The sequence below is a fragment of the Zeus faber genome (assembly GCF_960531495.2).
Source record: "Zeus faber genome assembly, chromosome: 16".
Taxonomy (NCBI): domain Eukaryota; kingdom Metazoa; phylum Chordata; class Actinopteri; order Zeiformes; family Zeidae; genus Zeus; species Zeus faber.
Genome location: NC_137202.1, coordinates 29601861 through 29628011, shown reverse-complemented (window position 1 = coordinate 29628011; position 26151 = coordinate 29601861). Strand labels below are relative to the sequence as shown.

Below are 26151 nucleotides of genomic sequence, written 5' to 3'. Positions count from 1 at the left end.
CAGGGGCATCACTGCATGCTTCCCACTGCTCCTGGCTGCCCCCCTGTTTTTGTTTTTTTCCTCAGCTCATGAATTTACCGTTGATCTTCACAGCTTGTTGTGAATAAAGTGAAAAGTCTGTTTAATTACTTCATTAGTCTTGACCGCATGGGACAGTCTCATGATTTTCTCATTTAATGAGTTGTATCTGTCTGTCCACGTGCCTCGCTGTGCACGTACTAGAAAGTCCAGGTGAGGAGCTCCATCTGTCTCTGTGTGTGTGTGTGTGGGTGTGGGTGGGTGTGTGTGTGGCGCTCACTGTCGCCCTCTATTGGCTGGTTGGAGAACAGTTCTAAAGGACTCATACGTGTGGTGTGAATCACTGGGACCAGAGACACACAGATCTCTGCCTATTGATTCTATGCAGAACCACATTTACTCACTAGCTGCAGTTTCTTCTGGTTGCAGATGCAGAATGAGCAGCATGTCGGCTGTTTTAAACACTTGGTGGCTTCAAAATGTCATTCTGCAGTTTGTTGAACTGCAATGTTTTTATACAGAGGTTTAGCGCTGGGCAAATGAGCTACTGTATATACTATATTGATATAAGCTAGATATCATCTGGGATTCCTATCGTAATATTGCGATAGGTAGGGTAGAGCGGGCCGTCTAGTTAGTGGAAGGTTGTCAGTTCGATCCCCACCTGGTAGTGTGCTGATGCGTCCTTGAGCAAGACACTTAACCCCCTAACTGCTCCCTGGGAGCCTCTCTATGGCAGCCACTGCTCCAGGCCACGTCACATACTAGGATGGTGAAATGCAGAGAAATTGCAAATGTCCCCGTTGTGGGACTAATAAAGGTTTATATAAAATATAACAAATTAGTAGTAAATAGTTTATGTTAATATTATTATTATTTATGAATATTACAGTAAAGTAATGCTGTTTTCTGATCTCTTTTTTTCTGATTTCTTTTTTGTAGACTTGTTGTTGTTCTAATCGCCCTTAGCTGCTTAACAGATACTGTATTGCAGTATCTGTCAAAAAATATTATGGGATATTTGATTCAGATATTTGATTCTGTCTGCTACGAGTTTGTTATGTAGGTTACCACATTTCTCTCTCTTTGTGTGTGTGTGTGTGTGTGTGTGTGTGTGTGTGTGTGCGTGTGCGTGCGTGCGCGCGCGTGCGTGTGTGACAGGAGTTGCAGGACAGGAATGACGAGTTGAGCTCGGAGCTGCTGGAGCTGCTGAGCAACCAGGGCCTGGGTAGGAAGAGCAGACGATCCAGAGATGAAAGTTCGCTGCTCTGGTCCAGTCGACGCTCCGTCAGCGCCGAGTCCGACTCCGGTGAGACAAGAACCACAACACAGGGGTAACTGAACATCACTACCCACCCCCAGAACCTGGAGGAGGGAGATGAGAAGGAACTTAAACTGAACCTTGAACTCAGAACGTTTTTATCCACCTCAGAAGCATGAAGCTGAAGTGAGGTGCAGCGGCACCTGGAGGAGGCCACGCCCCCTGGCAGCCCCTCCCACTCAGTCGCACCTTTCTGCTCTTTCAGCTGCAGTTTCACTCCGCTCTGGGCGTCGCAGGGTCGAGCTGTCGTTTTTGTTTGTCCATCGGATCCTCAGTTTGCCTGTTTGTTTTCCAGACGACCAGGAGATGAAAAGAGGAAGTTCCCCTTCCAACAGGAAGAGGCTGCAGGTGCCTGAGAAAGACGGTAACATCCCCTCGTCCAATTCAGCTGCTTTGTTTTCTATTCTGTGCGACTGTGATGAAGAAGTAACGTTATTATTAATACTAGTCTTTGTGATGCGCCTTCTAACTGTGTCTGTCTGCCTGTCTCTGTCTGTCTGACTGTCTGTCTATCTGTTTGTCTGTCTGTGTGTGTGTGTGTGTGTGTGTGTGTGTGTGTGTGTGTGTGTGTGTGTGTGTGTGTGTGTGTGTGTGTGTGTGTGTGTGTGTGTGTGTGTGTGTGTGTTAGCTCTGGGCTCTCTGGACAGCTTGTCTGTTCCTGCCGTCAGCATCGAGACGGAGCTGGCGATGGAGCAGCTCCGGGAGAAACACCACCAGGAGCTGCAGGAGCTGAGGGTCGAGCTGGAGACCAAGGTGACGCATCACAGGACATCACACTCCCCCCCAGGGAGTGATGCATGACATAAAACATAGCACAGACAGAACATGACATGTTGGTGACAGTAGAGGAGCCTGCACGCCAGCGTCCGGACCCAGTGTTCAGCCTGGAAAGCTGTGACTGGTTTCCAGCCTCTCACTCGTCCTCATCATGGAATCAGTGAATGTGTGTGTGTGAGCGCTCATGGGCTTCACCGTGCAAACCCTCCAGGTGAACTTCTACGAGCGCAGCATGGAGCTGATGAGGCAGAACATGGAGGTGGAGAGGAAGGACATCTCTCAGAGCTTCAAGGTAACCTCTCCTTCGTTTTGGGGCCTGTGTGGTGCTTTGCTTTGGCTTCGTCGTTGTGAGGACAAAAGGTGTCGCTGCTCCGAGGAGAGACGCTGCCTTACAGCAGAACAGAGCTGTTCACATTTCATCCGCTGTCAATGCTGATAAGATCTGAACTGATAAGCTTTTAAACGTCAGCTGGTGAGATGCACATCAACGGCACGGCGCTATCTGCCCCCCCGGCAGATAGCGCCGTGCAAAACTTGTGTCACAAAACTCACGCTTGGGATGGCATCAAGGTTTTCAGTCACGGATTGTAAAACTGTAAAATTGTAAAACTTTTCTTTCTATTTTTTGTGTAAAACACTGAAAGTAAGGAACTTTTGCCCATGGTCTTCAATGAAAACAACATTCAAGATGTCCAATGTTTCAATAAAATCTTCAAATATATCAAATATTCACAACTCAGAGTGAGTGAAAAAATAGGATTAGACCCACTAAGAAAGCAGCATCATGTTCAATTTGTCACGTTCTTGACAAAGGACATTTCCTGGAAATGGGTGGAGAATGAAGTGTGTTTTGTAGAGAAGTCTGCATCTCTCAACACACCACACGGTGTTTGTTGACCAGTGGATGTTAAGCGTTGCAACACGACCGACGTGCAGACGCAGAGCGGTGACATCAGCAGCTCATCCACCACATGTGGTAACGTAGCAGCGACATAGAGCGACGCAGCGTCAACCAATCACTGTGCTCCAGAGCCAAACACAGCACATGTGTCTTTATCTGCTTTTCACTCAAACTCTGCATCAACATTTATACAATTATGACTTTAAAAAGCAGCAGCGGACTAAAACTAAAACTGTGTTTCACTATGTTGGTTCCATTTTGCAATCAATCCGTGGTTCACATGCGAGCTGAACCGTGGGGGGGGCGATCCATACAGATAATGGATCACAAAATTCCTTTAAATTTGCATCCCTACCACAGAATACAGAGGATAATGCAAAAATATAGTTTGCCGATAAAGTTTTCCTGACATCCCTTCCTGACCACGGTGTTTGGCTCCAGCTGGAGATCAGCGAGCTGGAGGAGCAGGTGAAGCAGCTGAAGGACGCTCTGGACAAGCTGAAGAATATCAACGTCCCTGGAGAATCTGGGTGGAGGTCTGAGCAGGAGCGCAGGTGAGGAGGAGGAGGACGAGGAAGGGGAGGAGGAGGAGGAGGAGGAGGAGGAGGAGGAGGAGGAAGACCTGATGGCAACATGATTTTTAATACTGTATCTGCTCTCAGAATCACAGTATCAATATTTCATTAATGGATAAACAGATTTGGGAAGTTACAGTTCATTACCACACTTATTACACTTATCCTGAAAGAAATAGGATAATAATAATAATAATAATTAATAATAATAACATTAATAATAATAATAATAATAATAATAATAATAATAATAATAATAATTATAATAATAATAATTCATCACATGGTTTCTGATTCCAAAGTGGATTTTGGTTTTCAAAGTGTTCCTCTTCCTGTCCATCCTCTTCCTGTCCATTTATCATGTATTGAACATGTATTTGTATTGAACATGTATTGGTCATGTATTTATCATGTATTTAGCATGTATTTAACATGTATTTAGCATGTATTTAACGTTGCATTTTCCTCATTTGAATTGTGTGACGTCCAGGGCTCAGCGGGACCAGGCCGAGCTGGAGCAGAACTACGCCCGGGAAATCACCAACCTGGTGCACAAGCTCAGTGCGGAGAAGGAGCAGCTGGAGGCGGAGCTTAAGCTTCAGATGGACCAGGAAGTGATACGTGTCAGGTGGGTCCTCACCAGAGGAAGAAGCAGACGACATCTAAACTGTCCGGTTCTTAGTTTGGCCTCTATATAAATGTCTACAAATGTACTAGTTTGCATGGAAACAAACATCTTAAAGACCAGAGATCTCTGGTCCCAGTGGCTGTCAGGCACGTTGAGTCAGTGGACATCTACCGGTCGACACTGTTACTTAGCAACTTATTAGTGAAGGAATACTATTCGTTCTGTCATTATTAGCCCACTGTCGGTGTAAGTCTCTTGCCTTAAACTGTACCGATGCAGCTTATACAACATCCTGTCGTAGCACATCCCTCGTTTATCAATCTCCATTCCTTCGACTCTGAAGCTATAAGACCCAAACTCGTCTCTGAAGCTACTACTTTTGGGGATGGATTGACTGAGCTGAATTGTTCTTGCGGTTAAAACCAACACACACTGCTGGGGCTTTCTTTTGAACGTGTCCAATGTTTGTGTTTATGCTTCCCTATTCTCTCGTAACCCAGTTTTGGCTCCTCCCCTTTCTTCGGCTATTTAGTCCTGGTCTGAGACTTGTGTTCCAAAGCGTTTGGCAAATCTGTAAAAATCAGTTTCTTGCCAAGAACGGAACGAGACGTGAGGCACAGACCTGACACCTTGTGGTTGTGTTTGTTATCTCACCTTTAATGTCCAACTGGTTCGCTTAACTGGACCAGAATGTGAGAGCACTTCACTGTAACGGGTGGTGTAATGGGTGGTGTACCGCTGTGTGAGTAGGGAGGAGGCTGAGGAGCAGACCTCCCAGATGAAGCTTCAGCACGCGGAGGCCCAACGAAGCCTGCTCCACCAGCTCCACAAGGAGCGGCAGCAGGTGCAGGAGCAGCGGACAGCCTGGGAGAGCCGGCTCTTCCTGCTGAAGCAGGAAAACCAGAAGGAGCAGCTCCTACGGGAGGAGCTGGCTCAGGAGGAGCTGGCCAGGATCTGTAGCCAGTTCTCCTCGGAGAGGAGGCGGCTAGACGGGGAGCAGGAGCAGAGGGTTGACATCCTGAAGGAGCAGGCCGCCAGGCTGCAGGAGGAGCTGGAAGCAGCCCAGCGTGAGCAGGTTGAGGCCAGGAAGCGAAGCGGTCAGTTGGAGGCCAGATCAGAGGAGCTGGAAGAGGAGCTGGGAGCCTCTCAAACATGCTGCTCTGAGCTGGAGGGCAGGCTGCAGGAGGCCCGCACTCAGCTTGAGGAGAACACCCACACCCTGGAGTCCCACAAGGTGTTGAACAAACAGCTGACCTTCGAGAAGGTTTTATTAGAGCAGGAGCTGGGGCTGCTGAGGGGGAGGGAGCAGGAGCTCCAGGTCCGGGTGTCCCAGCTGGAGCAGCGGTTGGAGAGCGTCCAGGCCCAGCACCGCAGCACCCTCCAGGACAAGGAGCTGGTGGACGCAAACTGCAGCCGGCTGTCAAACGCCTTTGCCCAGCACCAAGCCCAGCTCAGGGCCAAAGATCACACCGTGCTCGCTCTGAGATCCGAGCTCGAACATCTCCAGGAAGCCATGAAGACCAAAGTTGAGTGTCAATCCAAGCTGGCGGCAGAGCGGGATTCCCTGCAGGCGGACCGGGCCAGGCTGATCCAGGACCTGAAGGACCAGGCCATGGCTGTGGACCTGCAGCTGGAGCTGGAGAGCCTCACGGGGGAGTTGAACGGGAAGAGGAGTGGTGAGGAGAGCCTGCAGAAGGATCTGGAGAAGGAACGGTCGCAGAACGGGCGTCTCCAGCTCGCCCTGCAGGAGGAGAGGGAGGAGAACGCTCAGCTGGGCCAGGAGAACAGCAGGTACATGCGGGTGGCGGACCAGCTCTCCACGCAGATCGTGGAGATGGAAGCAGAGATCTCAACGCTCAGAGACCAGATTAGGGAGCTCAGCACGCAGCTCAACCAGACGGCCGACCTCGTTCCGGACCTACGGAACCAGCTGAGAACCAAAGCCACGGAGGGGGACCGCCTCCGGGACCAGTTGATGGCCAGCTTGAGGCATCTGGAGGAGGCTGAGGCCACATGCGAGATCAAACTGCTGAACTTGCGGTTGGAGGCCAAGGAGAGCGAGCTGAGCAGCTCCAGCCGGCTGCAGCTGGAGACACAGGACGAGCTGAAGAGGGCGGAGGAGGGCTTCGCCCTGGAGAAGAGCAGGATGACGCAGCAGCTGGTGGAGATGGAGAAGCTAGTCATGGACCTGGAGGTTCTAATGGACCCGGCCGGGCCGTGCAGGTTTGTGACTTCGGACTCCGGCCGCCAAGACCCACAAGCCGTCCAACGATGACTAACATGTATAAATATAAATACACGCCGCCGTGCTTCAAATACATTTCTTGTAGTGAAAACACTGCGTAGTTGGAATGACTAATCAGTCTTCTCAATGAGATGCTCACCTTGTTCCACAGGTAGAAGTCATGTGATGCACTAATGGAATGAAATGCCAATCACCCGCAGGTTGACCCGCCTCAGCTGTTTGATTAAATTTGTGTGGAATGCATTAACGATCAAAGTTCATCTCTAACTGAATGACGTTTAAAACGCATGACGACTGTTTGTCACCGTTCATGACCTCATCTCATCGTCGCTGTCATCACTTGTCGATTTCTCCAAATGTTGATTTTTTTTAAACCGCGAGATCTTGAAAGGTTTTGAACGGCAATAGAACTCTTTTTCAAACGATATCCCATCGGAGAAACATCAAAATCTATCCTTGTGCTCAGATATCTGGGCTGCTCTTTTGCTGGCTGATTGTTCACATCTGATTCAACGAGTACACAATTTCACAATTTCACTCCTCAATCAAATCATCAATCTGAGCATTTTACAGTCCACACTCCAGGCCCGAGCTCTCAGTCGTCGAGTTTGGTGGAGGCCTCCGTCTCCTGGCGAGGTGTTTTCCTTGAGGCTTCAGGTAGTAATGGTGGTGGTGTTGGTTTCTTTGGTGGTTTCCGGGTGGTCCTACAGGACCCAGTTGGAGGAGGCCCACGCAGAGAACAGTGCGAAGGAGTACCGCATCACCGTCCTCCAACAGGAGGTGCAGAGACTGGAGGAGGACATGGCCAAGAAGACGTGAGTACAGAGCGCTCCGTCCTCCCTGACGCCACCTTCACCCTTCACTGCAGCTCCACACGCAGCACATCTGTTCCTCTGTTTAATGTCATGTACTGATTCATTATCAATGTCTCCTTCTATCAGAATCAAAATGGAAGAGTTTGAGCGAGAACATGACAAGAGGAGAGAGGAAGGAGAGAGACTGCACAAAGAGGTACGACTGGACCAAATGACATCCCAAAATAAACAGCAAAGAGTGACGAGATGGAACGAGAGACGTGTCAAGGATGTGTCCTGGAAATGAGTTTCTTTTCTGTGTCCAGAACTCAAAGTACCGGGTGGAGGTTCTTGAGCTCAGCGCCAGGAACCTGCAGCTGAGCAGCGAGAACGCCGAGCTGAGCTCCGGTCTCCGTAGCGACCAGGGAGCCAATCAGCTGCTGAGGGAACGTCTGGAGCAGGTATCCAGCGAGCAGCGGGACCGAGCCGCCAAGGTGAGCTGCCGTCTGACGGAGCTGACGCACCCTGCGCCGTGGACGCTCCGCTGACGGATTAAGAGCTTCTTTTCAGATGAATTTAGAAAACATGGCGGTGTCATCCACCACTCAGCTGATGACTGGGAGCCCACGGCCACACATCCCAAATAGTCCAAAAACACAGAGCTCTGCTGACACCAACACTTGCTCCCAGGCTCCAGACTGTGGTTTTACGCCACAATACTCAGAGTTCAATGTTCTCTTGATAAAAGTACAAGAAATGTATGACTGTAAAAATGACTTATGCCGGCCCCCTGGGAAGTCTGATCCAAACTGAAGTTCACATAAAAGAACAGGAGGTGGTGTTCTCAGTCCGCCTCGACATGGAGGACGCTCCAGCCGCTGGTGATCCCAGCATGCATTTCACCCGTAGGGATACCGGAGTTTGTTTTAAAAGCGGAACAATGCACTTTTCCAAGACGACGAGCCGCTTCTTGGAATGGGTGAATGGCGGTGGACTCCTTGGTCCTGTTACCGTGGTGACGTCTGACCTCTGACCCGTGTGTGTCAGGTGAGGCAGCTGGAGCAGAGTGCCTCCCAGGAGGAGAGGGAGAAGCAGCAGCGTCAGGCCGCCTGGCAACACGAGAGGGAGCTGCTGGAGAGAGAGCTGGCCTCCAACCGAGAGAAGGTACGGTATATATCACATAAATATCACATATATATCACATGTATATCACATATATATATCACATATATATCACATACGGCCTTATATCATGAAGTATTTATGTCTTATCTATTCCACTGTGTGTTCACGAGTCCACCTGAGGATCATCGCTGTGAACTGCAGTACGTGGTAATGTTAAAGTGGTCGAGTTAAATAATCCCAGATTTGTAATTTTATTGATCTGCCACTTTAAGAAACAGCCATTGCATGTATTTGCATCCATGTCCGCTGTTATCCGACCACAATTTAACTTCACTTTATCAAATTCACCGCGGCCGCCTTTCACTTCTTGCCACATGCACGATGGTTACAACCCTGCTGGGAGTGGCGGACCCTGCCACCAACAACATGGAAACAGCTTATACTGTAGAGGAGCAGATGTGGGACGCAAATACATTGAATGCCTGAAAGTGCCAGTTCAATAAATATGGAACAAATGTCAAATGTGGGATTTTTTACCCTAATAATCTTTTGCATTACCAAGACCATTAACTGTTAACATGGAAAATGTAGGTGTTCTTTAAAATACATACATACATCTTTTAAACACATTTTTCTGGTTAAGCTTGGTTTGACTTTAAAAGTATTACATGACTATTCATTAAGAACTGTAGTATTTCAGCGCTGTGGTCTGGTCGCTCTGTACCCGCGCTGTCTGTCTGTCTGTCTGTCTGTCTGTCTGTCTGTCTGTCTGTCTGTCTGTCTGTCTGTCTGTCTGTCTGTCTGTCCTGTCGCTTGGTATGAACTGGTCTCTCTGCTCTGGTCCAGCTGGAGCGTCTGTCGGCGCTGGAGGCCGAGGTGAGCGCCATGACGCTGACGCAGCAGTGGATGGAGCAGGACAAGGAGCGTCTGCTGCAGGAGGCTGAGCACAGGAACCAGCAGGTCAGCAGGCACACGCTCTCTCTGTCTCTCTCTCTCTCTCTCTCTCAAGCAGCTCCATCAGGTAGTGGTGATGGCTTTGAAGAATCTAAAGTCTAAAATTGTTTTTGGTGATTACAAAATTCCATATGTGTTGTTTCATAGTTTTGATGTCTTTACTATCATTCTACAATGTAGAAAATATAAACAATTAAGAAAAAGCCTTTGAATGAGGCGGTGTCAAAACCTTTGACTGGTACTGTGTATATATTATATATATTCATATTCATTCAAGGGTTTATGTACTGTGTGTATGTGTATGCGTGTGTATATACAGTATATTTTGTAATGCCTTGTAGAGCCATTTGAAAAGCCTTTTATTTGGGGGTTTTTATACTACTTCTGCTATACTGTATATTTTTCTCTTACCTCATTGTTCAACTGTCATCCTGTAAAAAACTAACGTTAGATTCTGAAACGTGCTGATGTTTGTTGGCTTGATGCTGGTGATTCAGCCTTATAGTTTCATGTTCACTGTTCACTCAACAGTATTTATATCACATTATGGGTTAGATATTTAAAATGTATGATTATAGTCATAAAGCGTGTGTGTGTGTGTGTGTGTGTGTGTGTGTGTGTGTGTGTGTGTGTGTGTGTGTGTGTGTGTGTGTGTGTGTGTGTGTGTGTGTGTGTGTGTGTGTGTTTAGCTGGAGAAGCTGCAGCACTCTGTGTTGTCCGTGGACTCTGATGTGGAGCTGCTTCGCTCTCAGCTTCAGAGCGTCACGCAGGGGAGGAACGCCCAGACGCAGGAAGCAGCCGACCAGCACAGGAAGCTGCAGGAGACTCAGGAGAAGGTACAGGTCGGAGTTTTGGCGGCTCCCCGGGTCCCGAGACTGAGCGGGGGTGGGGGTGTCCTGGGTGTGAACCACTGCCTGTCCTCCCAGGTGGAGCAGCTGGAGCTCAGCGTCAAGCGTCTGAACCAGGAGAAGGAGGAGATCCGTGCAGCCGGGAAGCAGAGGCAGGACCAGGCTGCTCAGGTCCTGCAGCAGGAGGTCCACGGCCTGCGGCTGCAGAACCAGGAGCTCCACCAGCAGGTACCGACAAAATACAATTATAAACTGTGCATTTGTAGGGTGTCATCGAACAAATAAAGGAAGGAAACTCTGTTCTGTCTGTCCTTCGATTATCTCCACAACCGCTCATCCGATCTACTTTACATTTGGTGGGTGTGTTCCTGGGGACCCAAGGACAGGGTGTGCAGTGTCGAATTTGGTGCAAATCGTATTTTCATCGTCATCGCGATATGAAAATGCGTGATAAACTTGCAATCACAAAAGACTGAAATAGGATGAATAAAAAAATCATTTTATTTACACGCAACATGCATCCATGAATTTAAATGTTGACATCCCTCACTCATCCCCAAGTCAGTCAAAAACATGGTTTGTGACCTCACACATGGAGTTGCCTTGTAGCTCCAGAGCAAGGGGTCCCAATCGTTTTATTTTAGTCCCAAAAGTTAAAAAAGTTGATACAATGTCTGTGAGGGACATGCAGTGTTGAATCTTTTTGAATGGAAGCGTGTTGTTGGGAACTTGTGACATCATGAACCGATGTTAAATAAGTTATCTAAGTTTCCGTCTCTGGGTGGTCATTGGCGTTCCTAGAGGTGCGTTGTGTAGACCGCATACCGGAGGATCCAACGCCACGTTCAATGAAAACTCTGAAAATTGTAACTCGTGCTGCGTTTCAGAGAACTCGGAAAACTGTAATAGGGAACACGACTAAACTTGACTCTGTGTTATGCTGCCTGCAGCTATATCTATAAAATCTGAAAAATATGAAAAAATACGAGCAAAAGAATCTGTAAGCAAAGTACAGTATATATGTGTATGTGTAGTATCTCAGTACCTCTATCCTGTGTGTCCTCTTTGTCCTCAGCTGTCGGCGCTTCAGGCGCAGGACGGGGAGCTGCACCGACTGAGCCAGGAGTGTCTGAGCCTCCGCTCCAAACAGAAGCAGCTGGAGTCGGCCAGGAGCCAGGCGGAGGACCAGGTGGGAACCTCCACCCGGCAGTGAAACCTGCCAGGTCTTCTATAGGCCGGTTACTCAACGGCAACATTTTTAGAGGAGTGTGCGGACAGGGGTCAAGGGTCAAAGACATGCAAAGGAAATGCAGAGAGGTTGCTGTGAGAGGCAGAAAAATGCTCGGCAGCAAATACCAAGAGAGAGGTCGGCCTGTCGTCGTCGTCGTCGTCGTCGTCGTCGTCGTCGTCGTCGTCGTCGTCGTCGTCGTCGTCGTCGTCGCCGTCGTCGTCGTTTATTTTCAGGGTGCCTCCTGACTGGACGCAAAAGCTCCACAGTTTAACAGGAAACACATCTGTCTGTCTGCTGTGTCTGATCTGCTGCCTCTCCGTCCAGGCGGAGCGGGCCAACTCCCTCCGTGCTGCCCTGCAGGCGCAGCACAGCGCGCAGCTGCAGCAGGTGAAGCGGCAGGTGGCGCTAAGCCTGCAGGAGGAGCTGCAGAGCGTCCAGCTGCGACTGGAGCAGCAGCAGCGCAGGACGCAGCGTCTGGAGGAGACGCTGAGCGCCCAGGCCCAGCAGGCCAGCACCCAGCTGGGCCTGCAGCAGGTACTGGCCCAGTCAAACCTTTTATTTGGATCAAAGATTTTCACGATTCTCAAATGTTTTTCACATTCAAATCACAGGGAATGAAATATCAGTAAAGGAAACAGTGAGAGCTTCACACTTTAAAAGCTGTTTTGAAAAGGTGTGTAGAGTTTGGAATGAGGGGAGTGAGGTGGGGTCTAGGATGTGGAAGTAGGACCCAGTGTGAGCTGCCCAGTACAAGCATTTGGGGGTGAAATGGGAGCCGTGTGTCCAGGAGCAGCATGACAAGGCCATGGGCGACATGCAGGAGCGGCTGGAGGACCTGGAGATGAGGCTGAAGAGCGTCCGCTTGTTGCTGCAGGAGAAGATGCAGCAGCTGAAGGAACAGGTCGGCCTCCAATCCTCAACTTAAGTAGAAATACTTTCAGAAATGAGTACTGTGGTTAAAAACATTTGTCTTTGTAACAATCGATAATTCTTGCAGATTTATAGATAACTTCAGTCGAGTAAAATGTGATTTATTTGCTTTGAATTGTAGTTGGGTAGAAGTATAAAATCTCCTTGATTGGAACGTAGGCTCCCCGTCAGTTCGCTGAGATTCTTCAAGACGAGCCGTCGATTTATTTATTTTTTTTCCAGTCAGTGCATTACAATAACGGGATAGAACAGATAGAAGTTTACAAAATGCACAGGGATAACATTTCAATGCGGAATTATAAGCGAGGGAAATCATAACTATATTTCATATGTGTGAATTGTCCGCATCTGGTAGCGGCTCTCTCTCGGTGCGCCCCTCTGTGTGCCCCGTTCCTCCAAATAAACAAGAATAAACAGTGTGGGGGCGGGGCACGACTCGTAGACTCGTTAAGATGATTCTCCAGGCGTAACGCACGGAGAGGGAGCGGTCGGGGACAGAGTCACGGAGAAAGTGCCCCCATTACGCACAGTTTTGTTCCTTGAGGAGACGTAAAGTAAAATAAAAAGCCACCGCTGTGGCGCCTCATTGCTGGCGTGCACATCGTCGGTACCGCCGGAGGGGGAGACAGGCGCGCAACATGCGCCCCAATCGCCCTCTCCCCGCCTGTCTCATCTATAGGAACAGCTGAGCTGCCCCGGCGCGCTTCCAACACCCCCGGCGAAAACCAACTCAGTCAGTCAATAAACTGGCAGAATTCTGAGTCGGGTACAGCCCTAAATTCATGTAAAGTTTGTGCAGTACAGTGGAGTGAAAAATACTGTTACGCTATACCCCTGATTAGAGTACTGAGCTTACAAAAAGACAAGAAAAAGAATTACATATTTAAAAAAATGTATTACAATACTAACATATGTCAATGACTTTACAAATCGCCCTGTTCAGAATAAAAGCAACACGCGTGCTCCTGCGGTTACACTTCTCATATGAATTGATAAAATGCAGAGCAAGCAGAACACTAAGCAGTAGCACCGCCAGGTCTAACCCCTCCTCCTGTGGGTGGTGCAGGTCGGTAAGAGCTCCAAGTCCAGCAAGCTGCTCCAGGACCTGTACCTGGAGAACTCTCAGCTGATGAAGGCGCTGCAGGTCACCGAGCAGCGGCAGAAGAACGCCGAGAAGAAGAACTTCCTGCTGGAGGACAAGATCACCGCCCTCAACAAGCTGCTGCGGGAAATCGTACCGGCATCCCTGGCCACGTAGGACCCCCAAAATACCCCCCCCTCCCCCAGAACTCTCCTTCCCTGTCTCACTCTCTGTCCTGACCTCAGTGTTCCACCACAAAGAACCTCCCAGACAAACGTGTTGCAGATCGACGGGTTCCCTCTAAAAAGAGCATCTCCGGGTCTTCCATCCAGGGAGACGTGAGGCGCTGCTCTGGTAAGACGGGCCGGTCTGCAGTTTGAATCCCACCCTCCTGCCTCGGGGAAAGGTGCTCATGAGCAAAGCCAGCCTTGCAAAGTTGTCCTTTTTTGTAGTTTGTTTTTCTTTTGAAGTGAACTTCAGAAAGCCATCTTTACTTCCTCAGTGTCTGCGAAACGTGTCGCGTACAAAGAAACACGACGGGAGCAACTCCACCAGCCGTGAGGCTGTTATACATGTACTGTTCATGTTTTTATATGAATAAAAGTTTTATTTTTTTTATTTTAAATACTTGATCGTTGTGAGAGTCGGGGGGTGGAGGTGTGTGACGTTCTCCTGGAGGGTGGGTTTGCTTTGAGAGCCAGGACGGCTCAGGGGGACGGGAGCACGGTGGGTCTGTGCTTGGGTCTCCACGTAGGGCCCCGGGGACCCTCCAGGGGGTCCCCAGCAATGAATGTAAAATCAGGACTATTTGGATCCTAGTTTCACTGTCATCTCTCAATCAGATCTAATGATAGAAGTCTGATCCGATCAGATGGGTGTGTGGTCCAATGCCGATGGAACGGAGGCTCCTTGACGAGACCACTGGTTGAGAACCAGCTTGATTCGGCCTGGACTCTGACTGACGCCGTTAAACTCTGTGTTTCTGCTTCACTGAGTCTTCCTGCTCCGTTTAAAGGGATGCTCCACCAAAAGTCACTAATGCAATATTTTTTCCAATTCAGTTTCATGACTCGTGGGTTTTCCAGACGGAGATAGATGGTCCAGTTCCATCCAAAGTGAATTAAATCTGTTATACAGATCTATGATAACAGACAGGAATCAGTTTACCAAAACCATAATGCAAAAAAAAAAAAATCTAACCAAGTCAAGGTTTTGGCCGTGGGAATACTTTTACGTTGGCTCCGTGACGTCTCCGTGTCGGTGGAATTCACCCTTGAACCAAATCAGGCAAAGCCCCCCAGGACCAAGACCAGGACCAGGGTCCAGAGAACTTCTAAAGTTACATTCCAGTTAACAGAAGCGACACTTGATTTGAACATCACCAGTTCTACCATCTCTGCCGTTCCCAGGAGGAGCGGCGCTGATGGGGGGAGGGGGAACTTTCTGGGATTCATGAATCACATTTGATGTTTTTATGGAAGGAAAAAAAAACAAAAACAAAACCAAGTCTGGGAGCTCAGAGGAGCAGCACTGCAAAACAAAAGGTACAATCAGTGGATCGCTGCACAATAGCTTTATTTAGACGTCTTATGAAGACGTGTTCGAAGTACAAGTACGATGACCTGTTCAGAAGTATTATTACAAAATACAACCTCAGACTGTTGTGAAGAAAGTCTTACTCTCTGTGTAAATACTGCCTTTCAGTTTGTCTGGAAAACTGTTTCCACTGAGTACTGTGCAATATCTACACTGAGGCTGCCTGCTCCAAGGTACGACTAGTACTCTAGACACACCAGGTCCAGTAGTACTACAGTACTGACGCAGTGGAATAACCTTGTATTCAGTGTTAATGACGTGACAGAAGGAATCGGGAGATACAGGTTACAATTTTAATGTTTTTCTTTTTAAGAGTTTCAACCAAAACCACAGTATTTACAAGATGTAAAGTTTTGACACTCACTTTCCTAAATGTGCACACTTTTTCTAACCCTAATGCACTGCATAAATTATTGAACTTTTGAAAAGTGTTATTGTGAAAATGTTGTCAATCATCTGTTGTCCTGCACAATCGCGCCCCGCCCTCCATGTACATGTCTGAAGAAAGCGCAATAAACATCTGACACCCGAACCTCCGGCTACGGTCGTGCTTTACCTCCCAAACTACACTTTAATCAGGTTATGTTGATGTGACGAGAAATGACAATATCTTTAAGGGTTTGGCCCTGAAGTCGTTTTATTCTTGACAAGTTCAGAAAGTAAAAGTCCTGTTTCCTTCAAGCCATGTTGGACGTCTGGCTTGACGCTAATGAGTAAATCCACACGGTTAACTCCAAATCCTAGAATGGAATTTCACTTTCTGTACCCAGGTTTTCCACCTCTGCTCTTGACCAAACTTTGTTCATCGTCCAATTCCGTGGAAGTGGGAAGCTCCGATCGAGATCGGCTTTCTGACGTCGCCGCTGCCCGTCTGATCCCGAATCAGGATATCACGTGCTCCAAGATGCCCTGGCGAATCAGCTGCTCGCACTTCCACCTCGGCAGGAAGTGCTGAGAGAGAGAGAGAGAGAGAGAGAGAGAGAGAGAGAGAGAGAGAGAGAGAGAGAGAGAGAGAGAGAGAGAGAGAGAGAGAGAGAGAGAGAGAGAGAGAGAGAGAGAGAGAGAGAGAGAGAGAGAGAGAGAGAGAGAGAGAGAGAGAGAGAGAGAGAGCAGGGCTGTCATCAAGGTAAAGGATGGTTACTCCCAAAAATGGAAGATTAGTGCGTGCGGCGTGTGCTAGCTGGATTTAATGAGAGAGAGAGAGAGAGACCGATCTTCAGGACGGGATTTGATCCCCGAGCAGAGACCCCTCCTCCTACCTGGCTGCTCTTCTTCAGCAGGATGATGGTTCCGTCATCGATCTCGAACTCTCCGTGGTCCTTCAGGCATCGAACCTGGGACAGAACGTGGAGGGAGGGAGTCAGGGACCTCAGCAGATATTTCAGTTCAGAGTACGGCGTGCTCGAACCCCCCCGGCGTGGAGAGTGAGACTGAAGGAGTTCAGCTGTGAGGGCGGAGCTGGGCTGTGAGGGCGGAGCTCTCACCTGGATGTAGAGGCTCTTCGGGGGCTTCATGTCCTGGGTGATATCCAGACCCTCCTCACCCCCCACCGACCGCATGAAGTTGGCCAGAGATTTCTTGTACTGGTTGAACCACTGCAGCTACAGAGGTTACACAGAGGTCTGGTTTTAATCGGCTTCACGTACGGATTTGGAGCGAACCCCACCCGGCCGTTTCCACGGAGACGGCACAGCGCTCACCTCCTCTGCACACATGTGGAAGCGGATGTTCGGGGGAAGGACGCTCCCGTACTCCCACCTCAGAGCCCGGATACGAAGGAGTCTGTCGTACCTGGGGAACCAGAGCGGAAAGATGTAACCCACAGCCACAGCCACCACCACCACCACCGCACCGCCTTCCTGCTGTTCCACTGGAATACAGGCAAGATGATGTCATACCGGTTATATCAGCTTGACTACGCTGATATAATCACAACAGACAGATCATGGTTAAATACATTACAATACAGAGAAATATATTGAATTTTACAGTTAAGAGATGACAAGAGATAACAAGACGCTGCTACATACAGAACAGTATTGTATTGAAGTTGTGATAGAAGTTCAGTATAAAACCGTTATTTCAAACTATGGGATGGGATCACAGCGGCTAAAGAAATGAAGCGGAGACGAGCAGACGCACATGCTGGCGTCCACTCACAGGTAGGCAGCCACACAACGCTGGTTCCTCAGCAAACAACAGTGACGGAACTTGATGGAAGGAATCAGGTCTCCCCTGCCCTCCGACTTGGCTTCATTCCTTCATGAGAGAGAGACAGCGAGACTTGACTTTTAAGGCTCCTTTGTTTGCAGTAAGTCATGTCACAGAAACGTTATCACGAAGGAACCAAAAAAACACAAAGACCAGAGACAAATCAGTCAACTGGTAAATAGGCAGCAAGAGTACAGACAACCCTCTTCAGAGATAACGAGAGAGAGAGAGGTCCTGACGTTTTAACACACACTGCACCGTTGTCGTTGACGGATCATAAAGAGACGCAGCTGCAGCAGATTTTAAAATGTGGGACTCACACATCGCTCTGATTCTGTTCGTACAGCGCCTTCATCTCCTCCAGCACCTGGCGGATCCCGTCTTCCTAAAAACACACACACACACACACACACACACACACACACACAGGGTGAGTGGTTTCAACAACACATCTCCCATCTCCACGTACTCTCTGGTTACTGTTCCTGATGCGTCCTTACATCTTTAAATCCATGAGATATTAATATTTCCTAACAGAAGTGAAGGGCTTGTGATGCACTAACATTCCTACTGGTTGACAAAAGCAGTATTATAACAGATACTATATTATATATTCTAATATAATTCATATTTGAGAGTAGGGTTCTATAAAAGTTTAAGGTTTCATTTAATTTACTTGTTAGAATGGATTTTTTTAAATGTTTGTATTAGGTAGATGGTATAGTATTTAGCATTCAGTATAATATTTGCATTATTTTGCCTTTTTATGATTTTAAGTGTTTCAAATTCTGTGCACCGTCGTCCATTGAATTTGAAGCACTTTGAGATGCATTTTATGTATGAAGATCAGCAATGTAATAATAATAAAATAATAATAATAATAACAATAATAAAAATAGTAGTGATAATAATAATACTACTACTTATAATAGTACTAGTAATAATAATAGTACTACCACGACTAATAATAATGGGAAATCTTCCACACGATTCATAATAACAACAGTAATAATTCAATGACCGCGCTTGGCTCACATTGAAGGCGGGCAGCTGTCCGTCTCCCATCCGATCCAGTTCCTGGATCAGCTCCATCACTTTCTCACAAAACATCTCGAAAACGTTCAGCGACCTTCAAGCGTCGGTATTAACGGTGTAAATAATAAAGAGTTTCAGTGAACAGTGTCAATCTTAACGGCTTCGTATGAACCGTCAGTATCAAGCTGCACCGCGTCACTCCGCGTCACTCCGCAGCCGCCTGCTTTTCGCGGTAAAACGTGACAATATGATCCCGAACTTCCGTGTTTTGATCATGTGACCGGAAACTACGGCGGGCGACGAGAGCCCGACATCGCGGAAGCTGTGGAACAGGCGGAAGGATCGAGGCGCTTTGCGATCCGTCAAATGACAACGAAGCAGCTACGTCAACGATGCAGCTACGTCAACGAAGCAGCTACGTCAACGATGCAGCTACGTCAACGAAGCAGCTACGTCAACGATGCAGCTACGTCAACAGGTGTCATGTGTCCGTGTAGACCTGGTGGTTGCTTTTAATACGGAACTACAACAGTAACTTCACCTCTCAGCCCGAAGGTGTTTCCGCGTCGGTCTGTTATTGTATTGAACTGAACAGACGCTCAAGTAGAAGCACAAACAGGAGAATAACGGACAAACAAATAAACAGTAAAAACAAACAAATGAAAGAAAACATGGCAGGGGTCAGCAGACACGCACAGAAGGTAAGTGAAGCTAAAACTTTAGATTGTGAGCACAATCTCAGTTTTAATAGGTTTCTGAGTGGTTGTTATTGTCTTAATTTATGGCTCCATTTCTTTCTTGAAAACACGAAAATAAGGATTTACATCAGAAAATATACAGTGGTCAATAAAGAATCACACACACACAACATACACAGACACACAGACAGACACACACACGCAATCTAACCATCTGTGCAATATGACTATTGATTATTGACTATTAGTTGTATATGCACCTTTTTACTGTGTTTCATATTTATTTCTGCCATACACCTTATTGTTTTACACCGTTTATCGTTGTTGTACCTATTGTGTTTTTATAATTCGATTTATTGGCGCGTCCCAGCCCAATAATTTCACATGAGTGTATTTGTACAACCGAGGTAACAATAAACATCTTGAATCTTCAATGTAAAACTTTGCAACAACTATAATGATTGATTATAAAGTACTCTTTCATATAATGTGTTGATCCAAAAGCAAAAAAAAAAAATTTCCAGTTGAAGCTAAAAGTTAAAGACAATTCTATCCAAGATAAATCTACAAATATTTTGCCACAGATTAGGGGTATGCATACATTTCCAGAACAGATTGAAACAATACATGTCTCGGTATGGGAATCACAGAAGGCACAGTTTAAGTCAATATCAGTTTTGAATTGAACAAAGAAAGAGCAACCCAGGTAGCAGCGATTAAAGAATTTAAATGAAACTTCTTTAACCTTGTTGACCAAAAACATTTTTACAGAATAAATTGTTTGCACAACTATTCCAAAAAGCTAGTTATGGAAGCCCATTTCAGCCAATGTGATGAAAAAAAAGATCCTGTCAGTTATTATATCGAGAAACTTTCTTAAAATAATGAGAAACTTTCTCAAAATAATGACTTGGTATCTAGTTCAAGTTCAAGTTCAAGAGGTTATTTGCCACATAGATATACATCCATACAGTGGGGCAAAAAAGTATTTAGTCAGCCACCAATTGTGCAAGTTCTCCCACTTAAAAAGATGAGAGAGGCCTGTTATTTTCATCATAGGTTCACCTCGACTATGAGAGACAAAATGAGAAAGAAAAATCCAGAAAATCACATTGTCTGATTTTTAAAGAATTTATTTGCAAATTATGGTGGAAAATAAGTATTTGGTCAATAACAAAAGTTCATCTCAATACTTTGTTATATACCCTTTGTTTGCAATGACAGAGGTCAAACGTTTTCTGTAAGTCTTCACACACTGTTGCTGGTATTTTGGCCCATTCCTCCATGCAGATCTCCTCTAGAGCAGTGATGTTTTGGGGCTGTCGCTGGGCAACACGGACTTTCAACTCCCTCCAAAGATTTTCTATGGGGTTGAGATCTGGAGACTGGCTAGGCCACTCCAGGACCTTGAAATGCTTGTTACGAAGCCACTCCTTCGTTGCCCAGGCGGTGTGTTTGGGATCATTGTCATGCTGAAAGAGCCAGCCACGTTTCATCTTCAATGCCCTTGCTTATGGAAGGAGGTTTTCACTCAAAATCTCACGATACATGGCCCCATTCATTCTTTCCTTTACACGGATCAGTCGTCCTGGTCCCTTTGCAGAAAAACAGCCCCAAAGCGTGATGTTTCCACCCCCATGCTTCACAGTAGGTATGGTGTTCTTTGGATGCAACTCAGCTTTCTTTCTCCTCCAAACACGACAAGTTGAGTTTTTACCAAAAAGTTCTATTTTGGTTTCATCTGACCATATGACATTCTCCCAATCCTCTTCTGGATCATCCAAATGCTCTCTAGCAAACTTCAGACGGGCCTGGACATGTACTGGCTTAAGCAGGGGGATACGTCTGGCACTACAGGATTTGAGTCCCTGGCGGCGTAGTGTGTTACTGATGGTAGCCTTTGTTACTTTGGTCCCAGGTCTCTGCAGGTCATTCACTAGGTCCCCCCGTGTGGTTCTGGGATGTTTGCTCACCGTTCTTGTGATCATTTTGACCGCACGTGGTGAGATCTTGCATGGAGCCCCAGATGGAGGGAGATTATCAGTGGTCTTGTATGTCTTCCATTTTCTAATAATTGCTCCCACAGTTGATTTCTTCACAACAAGCTGCTTAACTATTGCAGATTCAGTCTTCCCAGCCTGGTGCAGGTCTACAATTTTGTTTCTGGTGTCCTTTGACAGCTCTTTGGTCTTGGCCATAGTGGAGTTTGGAGTGTGACTGTTTGAGGTTGTGGACAGGTGTCTTTTATACTGATAACGAGTTCAAACAGGTGCCATTAATACAGGTAACGAGTGGAGGACAGAGGAGCCTCTTAAAGAAAATCTTGCTTGTTTGTAGGTGACCAAATACTTGTTTTACCGAGGAATTTACCAATGAATTCATTAAAAATCCTACAATGTGATTTCCTGGATTCTTTCCCCCCATTCTGTCTCTCATAGTCGAAGTGTAGCTATGATGAAAATAACAGGCCTCTCTCATTTTTTAAGTGGGAGAACTTGCACAATTGGTGGCTGACTAAATACTTTTTTGCCCCACTGTATACTGGGTTCTATAATTATATAATATAATTAATTGTCTGTGGTATTAAATATACATTTAAATCTTCCTAAATGAAACTAACAGTTAGTAGTAGTACTAACAGGTATTAGTACTACCTAAGTCATTATTCTGAGAAAGTTTCCTAACTATAATCAATTACTGGATTATTTTTTTCATCACGTTGGCTGAAAGGAGCTTCCATATCTATTCCAGGTGAAACAGAAACATATACATTGGAAATGAGCTGGGGTCTTACAGCTGTCCTCACAACCAGATGAGTCAAAGCACATGTCTCCAGCTGATGAGAAAACTATGGCAAACTGTTCAGGAGTCACAGTATCTGATAATGTTGAAGAAATTCCTGATAACTAAATGCAATACCATTACTATTGAATAATCGACTCACCCAAACAATGTTATTATTGAACCGTCCTTTGAAAAACACAGATCTGTTTTTGTAAAGTTTATCTCTATTATTCCATATAGAGTAGCGGTGCGGTGAGAAATTGTGCTTCAAAATTGTAATTGCACGCTAATAATATACTTTAATTCACCAATTTCAGAGAATATATGATTAGAAATACAACTCTACATGAATTTGGACTTATTTTTAGGAATTGCTTTATTCAATTATCCTTAAGTGTTGTTCAAAGTATTGAAATGCAGAAAATTGAGGCCCTGACTTTTTTTTTTTATGTAATGTGTTTTATTTTTCCATCAAATTTGGAAAAGTAGCATGTGCATGTATTTTATTATAAATATGTAATGAGAGAGCAACATAGGTAACCCTAGAAATGCTCTCTGCTTTTGTTAATACAGTTCCCCCTTTCAAAGACAGACCTCCTAGAAGCCACTGGTTACATAGAAATCCACAAGTATGTCACTGTATCTTTGACAGGAATGTTAGATATTGGGTGAATAACAGAGACTTTCACTCCAAAAAATGCACATTTTTTTTTCATTTAAGTATACGTAGTCCAGAAGCCTGAGGGAATACATAAATTATATCTAGAGCATAAGATATCTGAGCAGAGTCTTTAAAATAAAGAAGAATGGTGTCAGCTGCAGGATATGATTGGTTTAAAGCTGGGTGATGAGGAGGAGAAGGGAAGGAGAAATCTGATCGGAGCCAGCATTTCATTTAATAGAGCTATTACTTTTAACATATGAAGTGCGAATAGCTTTCCTAAAATAGTGCCTAAAACCACATTTCTCTAGAGAATTAAAAATGAATTTGTGTTGAACCGAGTCAAAAGCTTTGTAGAAATCTAACAAGAAGATGAAAGTGTTGTAGTTGAAAAGCTCAAGGTTATCCAAACGATCCAGTACCAATCCAACATCATCTAATATGTGCCTATTTCTCATGAACCTAGATTGTGATTCGTCAAGGATAATATCCAGAACTGACTTAAGCTGTTTTGCAGATTGATAACACCTTGTAATCCTTATTTAGAAGAGTAATAGGACACTCATTATCCTTTTTAGGTTTGGGAATACGTGTGATTAAGCCTTGTGTTAACGTAGAAGGGAGAGATCCAGTAGAGATACATTCTGAAAAAACCTTCAACAGAAAAGAGGCCCATTGTACTGCATGATCTGTAAAACTCTGTAGTTCCATCCACCCCAGGTGATTTGTTTTGCTAAAGGCTATTGATGGAATCAATAAACTCTTGGTCTGTGTTATTATTAACCTTGATTGATTCTAAGAAGGAGGTTGCATTCTTTTCACAGTATTGAGCCACGTCAGTGTAAATACTGCTCCAGTGCTAATCTGAGTACTGACATCTCAAAGAGGATCTGTTAGAGCCTCCTACAATGGCCATTGATTCATTGATCGATCGATTGATTATATATATTTTTTGATTTATTGAAATAGCCTTTTTGTCAGTGGAATTCAAACTTTGTATAAAGGCAGTAATGTAGAGGTACTCTTCACTTAACGACCTACCTGTTTACAACCAGCTCTCTAACCAGTCTGTATTGTACACTGTGTACAATACCAAGCATCATCACCCTTTATATACTATATACACTTTAAATACTATATACACTATATACACTATATATACCATATACACTATATATACTATAAACACTATGTATACTACATATACTATATACACTATATATACTATATACACTATATATACGACATATACTATATACACTATATATATTACATATACTCTATACTATATAGTAGCCACGCCCTCTTACCGTGAAATAGCACGGGTCCTAACAACCTGGTCTGAGGAACGGAACTAGTCGTTAAATGAGGAGTACCTGTGTTTGTGAACAAAACTTAAAAGCAATGTTTATTTATTTTATACTGAATACATTTTCTTAAATGAGGCAATATCACTACAAATATAATGAATGATAATGACACAAATCTGTGATGTCATTACCAGAATAAATTTTAACCTGTTTCGGGGTGGATTTCACAAAAAGCACAATTGTGCAATTGTTTTTAACCTTTTTTTTTTAAATAGTCATTGGCTGGTTAGCACTCATGAATGGTTATATAAGTGACTCCCTTAACCCTGTCGGTAATTCAGTAATTATCGGCAATGACCAAATATTCCTCCAGGTTATGACTAATAAACTGGTTCCAATGAGAAAAAACAGTTTTAATAACAATATGCTGCTGGAACAGTGATCTCTAAACCAACTTTTGTTTTCATATCAAGGGCCTTCAATTTGATATGCATTGGGCCACGGACCCAGTTTGATTTTATTTAGTCTCTTTGGGACCAGGATGTGAGAATAATTTACTGATTTAGTCAAAATGCCCATGGATGGATGGATGGATGGATGGAGGAGAGGATAGAGGGATAGATAGACAGATTGTTGGATGGATGGGTGGAGGAGAGGATTGATTGATGGATGGAGGAGAGGCTTGAAGGATGGATGGATGGATGGATAGACAGATTGATGGATGGATGGATGCAGGAGAGGCTTGATGGATAGACAGATTGATGGATGGATGGATGGATGGATGGAGGAGAGGCTTGATGGATGGATGGATGGAGGAGAGGATAGATGGATGGATAGACAGATTGATGGATGGATGGATGGATGGAGGAGAGGCTTGATGGATGGATGGATGGAGGAGAGGCTTGATGGATGGATGGATGGATGGATAGATTGATGGATGGGTGGATGGAGGAGAGGCTTGATGGATGGATGGATGGAGGAGAGGCTTGATTGATAGACAGATTGTTGGATGGATGATGGATGGATGGAGGAGAGGATAGATGGATGGATGGATGGATGGAGGAGAGGCTTGATGGATGGATGGATGGATGGAGGAAAGGCTTGATGGGTAGACAGATTGTTGGATGGATGGATGGATAGACAGATTGATGGATGGATGGATGGATGGATGGAGGAGAGGCTTGATGGATGGATGGATAGAGTGATGGATGGATGGATGGAGGAGAGGATAGAGGGATGGATAGACAGATTGTTGGATGGATGGGTGGAGGAGAGGATTGCTTGATGGATGGAGGAGAGGCTTGAAGGATGGATGGATGGATGGATAGACGGATTGATAGATTGATGGAGGAGAGGATAGATGGATGGATGGATGGATAGACAGATTGTTGGATGGATGGATGGAGGAGAGGCTTGATGGATGGATGGATGGATAGACAGATTGATAGATGGATGGATGGATAGACAGATTGATGGATGGATGGATGGATGGATGGAGGAGAGGCTTGATGGATGGATGGATGGATGGATGGAGGAGAGGCTTGATGGATGGATGGGTGGATGGATGGATAGACAGATTGATGGATGGATGGATGGAGGAGAGGCTTGATGGATAGACAGATTGATGGAGGAGAGTCTTGATGGATAGACAGATTGATGGATGGATGGATGGATGGAGGAGAGGCTTGATGGATAGACAGATTGATGGATGGATGGATGGATGGATGGAGGAGAGGCTTGATGGATAGACAGATTGATGGATGGATGGATGGATGGATGGAGGAGAGGCTTGATGGATGGATGGATGGAAGAGAGGCTTGATGGATAGACAGATTGTTGGAAGGATGGATGGATGGATGGAGGAGAGGATAGATGGATGGATAGACAGATTGATGGATGGATGGATGGAGGAGAGGCTTGATGGATGGATGGATGGAGGAAAGGCTTGATGGATAGACAGATTGTTGGATGGATGGATGGATGGAGGAGAGGATAGATGGATGGATAGACGGATTGATGGATGGATGGATGGAGGAGAGGCTTGATGGATGGATGGATGGATGGATGGATAGATTGATGGATGGATGGAGGAGAGGATAGAGGGATGGATAGACAGATTGTTGGATGGATGGGTGGAGGAGAGGATTGATTGGTGGATGGAGGAGAGGCTTGAAGGATGGATTGATGGATGGATGGATGGATGGATAGACGGATTGATGGATGGATGGAGGAGATGATTGATGGATGGATGGATGGACAGATTGTTGGATGGATGGATGGAGGAGAGGCTTGATGGATGGATGGATGGACAGATTGTTGGATGGATGGATGGAGGAGAGGCTTGATGGATGGATGGATGGATGGAGGAGAGGCTTGATGGATGGATGGATGGAGGAGAGGCTTGATGGATGGATGGATGGATGGATAG

General features: G+C 45.8%; 3 protein-coding genes across 3 annotated transcripts in view; 2 read left to right on the top strand and 1 right to left on the bottom strand.

The window, feature by feature from the left end:
* Positions 1 to 15556, top strand: part of ninl (ninein-like) — a 41464-nt gene extending 25908 nt beyond the window's left edge. Inside the window, exons 15-32 of the mRNA XM_080016495.1 lie at positions 1180 to 1327; positions 1635 to 1703; positions 1968 to 2092; positions 2328 to 2408; positions 3459 to 3571; positions 4083 to 4220; positions 4971 to 6443; positions 7176 to 7280; positions 7407 to 7476; positions 7586 to 7753; positions 8307 to 8423; positions 9231 to 9344; positions 10028 to 10174; positions 10265 to 10414; positions 11262 to 11375; positions 11742 to 11951; positions 12205 to 12318; positions 13414 to 15556. Of these exons, the coding sequence (XP_079872621.1) occupies positions 1180 to 1327; positions 1635 to 1703; positions 1968 to 2092; positions 2328 to 2408; positions 3459 to 3571; positions 4083 to 4220; positions 4971 to 6443; positions 7176 to 7280; positions 7407 to 7476; positions 7586 to 7753; positions 8307 to 8423; positions 9231 to 9344; positions 10028 to 10174; positions 10265 to 10414; positions 11262 to 11375; positions 11742 to 11951; positions 12205 to 12318; positions 13414 to 13605 (3648 nt within the window). The 3' untranslated portion in view covers positions 13606 to 15556. The remainder of the gene's footprint in view (positions 1 to 1179; positions 1328 to 1634; positions 1704 to 1967; positions 2093 to 2327; positions 2409 to 3458; positions 3572 to 4082; positions 4221 to 4970; positions 6444 to 7175; positions 7281 to 7406; positions 7477 to 7585; positions 7754 to 8306; positions 8424 to 9230; positions 9345 to 10027; positions 10175 to 10264; positions 10415 to 11261; positions 11376 to 11741; positions 11952 to 12204; positions 12319 to 13413) is intronic.
* A 115-nt stretch (positions 15557 to 15671) lies between these two features.
* gins1 (GINS complex subunit 1 (Psf1 homolog)) lies at positions 15672 to 18466 on the bottom strand. Its single transcript, XM_080016716.1, has 7 exons — positions 18271 to 18466; positions 17556 to 17620; positions 17185 to 17283; positions 16725 to 16815; positions 16509 to 16625; positions 16284 to 16358; positions 15672 to 15975 (listed from the first exon to the last, which is right to left on the bottom strand). The coding sequence occupies exons 1-7, from the start codon at positions 18343 to 18345 to the stop codon at positions 15907 to 15909; spliced, it is 591 nt and encodes a 196-aa protein (XP_079872842.1). The 5' UTR covers positions 18346 to 18466; the 3' UTR covers positions 15672 to 15906.
* Positions 18467 to 18694: 228 nt separating this feature from the next.
* The window catches only part of abhd12 (abhydrolase domain containing 12, lysophospholipase), a 32188-nt gene continuing 24731 nt past the window's right edge, over positions 18695 to 26151 (top strand). Inside the window, exon 1 of the mRNA XM_080016093.1 lies at positions 18695 to 18971. The gene's annotated coding sequence lies outside the window, so the exon portion shown is untranslated. The remainder of the gene's footprint in view (positions 18972 to 26151) is intronic.

Excerpts from the sequence above, each read along its gene's own strand:
- gins1 (XM_080016716.1), bottom strand. The coding sequence starts at position 18,345 with ATGTTTTGTGAGAAAGTGATGGAGCTGATCCAGGAACTGGATCGGATG. Across the intron at positions 16,359-16,508 it reads CGAAGAGCCTCTACATCCAG|GTTCGATGCCTGAAGGACCA; the intron begins GTGAGAGCTCCG and ends GTTCTGTCCCAG. Across the intron at positions 15,976-16,283 it reads TGCTGAAGAAGAGCAGCCAG|CACTTCCTGCCGAGGTGGAA; the intron begins GTAGGAGGAGGG and ends TCTCTCTCTCAG.